This window comes from Barbus barbus (genome assembly GCF_936440315.1).
Source record: "Barbus barbus genome assembly, chromosome: 6".
Lineage (NCBI taxonomy): Eukaryota > Metazoa > Chordata > Actinopteri > Cypriniformes > Cyprinidae > Barbus > Barbus barbus.
Window position 1 is genome coordinate 30,172,752 of NC_136734.1, and position 5,927 is coordinate 30,178,678.

At 40.1% G+C, this 5,927-nt stretch overlaps 1 protein-coding gene across 1 annotated transcript; it reads right to left on the reverse strand.

Moving 5' to 3' along the window:
* Window positions 1-1,511: 1,511 nt before the first annotated feature.
* LOC306871916 (transcription factor Sox-19a) lies at window positions 1,512-3,832 on the reverse strand. Its single transcript, XM_079420170.1, has 2 exons — window positions 2,856-3,832; window positions 1,512-2,763 (listed from the first exon to the last, which is right to left on the reverse strand). The coding sequence occupies exons 1-2, from the start codon at window positions 3,497-3,499 to the stop codon at window positions 2,517-2,519; spliced, it is 891 nt and encodes a 296-aa protein (XP_079276296.1). The 5' UTR covers window positions 3,500-3,832; the 3' UTR covers window positions 1,512-2,516.
* Between the last annotated feature and the right edge of the window lie 2,095 nt (window positions 3,833-5,927).

Here is a 5,927-nt window from a genome sequence, read left to right on the forward strand (position 1 = left end):
TGACCAAATAGACTATATAAGCTAACTAAATCTGTATGCATTGCATTTTTAACTTAATTGTTCAGTTTGACCAAAAAAGAACATGAAGGATCATTTCCACCCTTTTCAAAAGATATTCTGCCTATAAAAAGTGTTGTTATTGACTTCCTCCTCTGTGCACAGCTTCCTGCAACAGCATTTATGAGTCCGGCGGACTATATTTGTCATATGCGTGAGTGTTTATAACTCCCATCCCCCTTTCAAAACTGTTCCTTGGCATCTCCCCCCAGTCCTCCCCTCCCCTCCACCCCCGATTAGCCGGTCCTGACTGCACCATTACCATGAGAATAGCGGGGAGCAGCGAGCGGGTTAAGCTCGGGACTGCTGAGAGAGGGGAGACGAGGCACTCAATGCAACGCTAATTTTCTGCCCGGTAGGAGAGCGAGAGAAAGGAGAACAAAGGCGAGCATAAGAGGCGCTGAGAACTGCGCGCTTTTACTGCGCGCACCTGCGTGCTCAAAAGCGCAGGACAATGAGCCTCGAAACGGCCAATTACGGCCTGGACAGCCACTCGCTATCTCTCCTGGAAAAAGCGGGCAAAGTATGAAAAAAAACGAGAGAAAGGGAGGGATATTCTTCCGACCTCTGTGTTTTGATCCTTCTAACTTTTATCAGTTTTAATCGATGTCCACTTTCTTCTTGAGGTTAGGTGATGGAGGTCAGATGTCCCCACAGCACTCGCCAAAACCAAGACCCTGGCCCTCCCAAATCAGTGTCCTCTGGTGCATTGTTCCCTTTGCTTGCTTAATTTGGTGCGTTTTAGCTAATTGTAATATTAGTCATATCGACTTAAATGCGTTAATGTCGAGACCATACGCCCGCTATCGTATTAACGATGAATTAAACGAGTCTGGTCGCTTTTAAATGGGCTGCCTTATGACGCGGATCCATATGGGCTTTGATTAACCATTGGAAAAAGCTCGTTTCAACAATTTCGCATTAAAAGTTGATGTGTTTGGGCTGGGCTGTCTTGCACTTATCACATTATCGTCTAATTCGTGAAAGTGTGTAGGTTGTGGCGCCTGAGAAAAGCAACACCTGCCATGTTAACATTAAACAAACTTGAGGCTTAGGCTACTTGCTTTCCAGCATTCCCTACTTATGAACGTCACAGTGTAAAGTGTGTTTGAATGTAACTGAATTTGTCAAATCTGTGCATGAGGAAAATAACAGATGTTAAATTTCTAACCATAAGTAGGCCAATCAGTGCAAAGACATTTTTGGGGTCTAATGCAACAAACCTTATAGAAAATAATCAATTTGAACAGGGCTATTACTAAGGGATATTATTCCTTGAGATATTTTTTCAGTTATTAAATTCTTGTTTATTTCCATCGATTATTTATTTTTATATATCTATTCATTTTTCCTATTAAAGCATGCTGAAATTCACATTTACGGATTGGCATGACATTGTATTTCAGTTGTAAAATTATATATCATATATAACAAGAACAAAGAAAGACGAGTGTACAAAAATAATAAAATACTTTATTAAATTTTTGTTGTTGTTTTTCTATCAAGGTTGTCAAGTCACTTACAAGATTATTAACCCTTACTATAAGGGCTTAAAAGTAAAAAAGAAACATTTCACAACAATACATTCTCAGTCAAACAGTCTTTTAACAAGCTCATAAAGTTTCGTTTTTAATGAACATTATTCAAAACGTTTTGACTCTCCCTTTTTTTCACAAAAAACCCTTCTAATCACAATGTTCTATTTCTCAAAGGAGTTGAGAATTAATTGTTCTTTTTTTTATAGAAAATACAGTCAAATCCCTCTAAGCGGGATCTCTATTTCATTTTCACTTTTTAATGTGACAAAAATCTGTTGAAGCTCAGGGCATATCTACACTAAAACAAAAATGTCTAAACCGTTGTGCATTTCATATTTTTGCATTACCTAAAACAATGAAGAGCAGCACAATGTTACAGTGTCTTATGGTATGAAAGCTTAAAAGTAAAACTTGGGAGATTCATTTTGAGGTGTTTCGATCATCTGGACAAGCAGCGACTGAGGGAATGTGTGCTCCGTTCCCTTCTTTCCCTATTTAGCGTTTACAGCCATGCCTTTAAAGTCAGTAGTCGGTGAGATATTAAACTAGCTGGGTGATTATGCAAATAATAAGCAGTAATCAACCATTTGGCTAGTCGATTAGGAAAAAATTAAATGTGCCAAGTTACTACCATGAGCGATTCCAACAACAGTGCACCAGGCCTCAATGACATAATCATCAAACGTTATGCAGAAAACAAAGACATGGACCTCAAAAAAAAAAAAAAAATGTTACAGAAAGGGGCGACACACATTCTGAGGCACTTCAACAAGGCCAGAAGTCCAGCTGCCTTGAGATTTCCAGTTCGGCCATGTGTCCACACACCCTCATCCTTTTTTACATATCAAGTAATGTACATCTACAACCGACATCGGTGGGCCTCCAGACCCGGAACAGGAAGGCATGATAACAGTTTCCCGATCAGATGTGAGTGAGAGGTGCTGTACCGGTGAGGTAATGCTGTTGGATGTTGGAATAGCCCCTCTGTGCTCCACTGTCTGTGGTGTCTCCACCGGGGATATACATGCTAATCATGTCCCTCAGGTCTCCTTGTAAAGGACCCCGCTGGTGGCTGTGGGCTCCGGTGGGAGAGTGAGACACCTGGTCTGGTTTCACCATGGACATGACCGGGCTGGGCTGCTGTGGAGTGCTGCTGTAGGACATGGGGCTGGAGAGAACAAAAGAAAACTTTTAAAGACCATGCAAAACTAAAAGTATCAAAATGCAAATATCTGACTGTAAGAGGAATTCAAAACTTACTTGTAGGAGTTGGCACCATTCATGTAAGTCTGTGCGGTGGCCATGGCGGATGGATACTGGAGGGCAGACAGATCGTAGCGGTGCAGCTGCTGACTGTAGCCCAGAGCATCCGTCTGCATGCCAGTGTAGCCACCCGTGTGACCCCAGCCATAGCTGTCCATCCGCGGGCTTCCACCCGATCCCTGAGCCGCGGCTGCCGCCAGCAAGTTGCCGGCTGATAGGGGATACTTAGCAGCCGGGTTGTCCTTCTTCAGCACGGGTTTCGTCTTGCGTCGGGGTTTGTATTTGTAATCTGGGTATTCCTTCATGTGCAGTGCGCGGAGCCGCTTGGCCTCGTCAATAAACGGGCGTTTCTCCGCGTCCGTCAGCAGCTTCCACTCGGCGCCCAGGCGCTTGCTGATCTCAGAGTTGTGCATTTTGGGGTTCTCCTGTGCCATTTTGCGCCTCTGACCCCGAGACCAGACCATGAACGCGTTCATGGGCCTCTTAACTTTGTCCATAGGATCGCTACTCTGTTGTTGGTTGTTGACAGCCTGTTTGGCGGCTCCGTGAGTCACTCCACAGTTCAGCTGGGTCATTCCCTGCGCGCTTTGGTGCGTCGGTGGCACGGCGGATTTCATCTCGTGTTCTAGCATGCTGTACATAGCTGACCACAGAGGTTAGTAAACTACTAACTAACTTAAAATAAAATCCACTGACTTTCAGTGTCCGCGAAGGTGAATGTTTACGCGTTGCGCTCTGGACACATAAGTCCAAAAGACGAGAGCGAGCTAATTGTAACTACAGCCAAAGTGTTTGTAAACGCCTAAAGACTATCAACAAGTTCTGAAGTGACGTTAGTTTGCCTTAAAAGCGAAACAGGTCCGAGCTGAACTCTCTGTGCGTCCTGCCAGCGACTCTTTCAGTGCTTGAGTGATAATAGAATTTCATCACTGTCCGCCTCCTGCTGCTTTCTTTCTCTCCACATTAGCATCACTAAAGAAGGGGTGCGGTGAATGTGGAGAGGCCAAGAGCAGGAGGAGGATTCCGTTTTGGGGAGAAGAGTTTCGGTCTTCACCTGCAACTCTTTAAACGGATTTTACAATGTTTTAAAGTGACCATAGTTCTCCAAAAAATCAAGTGCTTGTTTATTAATACGTTGTTCTTCTAAAAGAAGTATACTATGCATTTATCTTTATCCACAGCTGAAATAAACACCAAAGTGTTTTATGAATAGTTCATACTCGTTCTTTTTCAGTCTCGCTCTCTCTGTTTTTTACTTTTACATTTCTGATCGAAACAAAATCATCTATTTATACTTTTTACCTGATGAAAAGGCAACTTTTGGACAATCAAGTTTATTTGTTTTATTGCACACAATGGATGCGTTTTCTACATTTTTAATAGGTGATTTTTCCTTGGCATAAATATACGACAAAATATCCTTAAATGTTTATGCCATATAAAGCTACATTTAATTGTTTTAATATATGTTGGATTGTATTGCTTTTGAAAAATAAATTAAAAAAAGTAACAGAATTGTCTGTTTTGTAGTTTATTTAATAATTACTAGCTTTGTGCTGAAGGTCATGACACTACAGTGTGCTTTTTTTTGTTGTAATATTGTCTTATTTAAGATTGTTCCCTACTGACCAACACCACAAAATACAACAAAGTTTATTTATTTGTGGATTTCTACATCATTTTAGTAAGTGGAGTTATGATTATAACAGAGTTGATACATAAAAGACACATTAATACAACTTTTTAATGAGGAGTGTTCACTAAAAAGCTCACATCTTTCTCTCTGTTTGTGTATATGTACAATATTGGTCAATAGTTTGGAATAATTGTTTTGTTTATGCTTTTGAAAGAAATCTCTTATACTCTCCATGGCTGCGTTTATTTGATCAAAATACAGTAGAACAGTAACATTGTGAAATATTATTACAAAAAAAAACAAAACAAAAAAACCTTATATGTAATTTATTCCTGTGATGGCAAAGCTGAACTTTTAAGCATCCTCACTCCAGTCTTCAGTGTCACATGATCCTTCTGAAATCATTCTAATATGCTAATTTCATGCTAATTCTGAAAAGAAGGAGAGAGATGTGCACATTTGCCAGCAGCATGCAAAGAAATGTTGGAAATACAGTGCTGGAGTCCTCATGATTAAAGAAGATGAAAATAAAAAAACAAGATATTGTTGGTGATGCGTTTAAAAAAACTTTTGTTTTGTTGCAATTGTGCACTGCCCCTTTAAAAACTTGGAACTAAAAACGTGGAATAAAAGATGTTATCACATAAAGAACATTTTTCAGGTTCCTGATTTAAAAACAACAACACTTTTTATTTGTATAGTTGAAAACTTTATGGATGTGTTTTTTTCGTTTTTTCCCTCTTAGCTATCTTCCACGATGCTGCTGAATGTCTTCTACCCCAGTGAGTCGTCTTCTCTAATGACCGCAGGTGTGAGTAGTTACTCCTTATCACCCAGCCATCCATACACATTAGTTTCTATAGGCATCACTTCACACGTCTATTGTGAGCCCTGCACCCCCAAACACAGCCAGTATGACTGACCATCAGTAAGAAGTGTGACAATGAACTCCCCCCCTCTGAGTTTAGCTTGTACTAACACATCATCTGAACGTTCCTATAAGGCCTACAGAAAAGCTGTTATAAAAATGACTTCATTAGGTCATTGTAATATAACTTACAAAAGTTGCTAGTTTACTATTAATCTGCAATACACTCTTCTTTACTGGCATCTCGAGTTCCACAAAAACGTTAACATCCATTCAAATTCAAAGGGAAAGGGAAAACGGTTCTTTAGATTAGTAAAATGTTCCTTTAAGAATTGTTATTTGGGAAACCATAAATGGTTGTTCTAAAACCCTCCTTTGTTTTATTTAGATATTGTAGATGGCCTTACATTTTCATCAGTGAACAAATTCATCCAACCCTCAGCATTCTGAGAATAGGAAAAGGAGAACTTGCTGTACTTATTCTTCTCTTTTTTGTTTGCTTCTCCCATCTAATCATTGAAAACATGCATAATAATTGTTTGTGAAAACCCCATTTAGAATTTGG

Bases quoted from the DNA above. Each gene is read 5' to 3' on its own strand.
- LOC306871916 (XM_079420170.1), bottom strand. From the start codon at position 3,499: ATGTACAGCATGCTAGAACACGAGATGAAATCCGCCGTGCCACCGACG. The intron at 2,764-2,855 runs GTAAGTTTTGAA...TGTTCTCTCCAG, and splicing joins AATGGTGCCAACTCCTACAA to CCCCATGTCCTACAGCAGCA.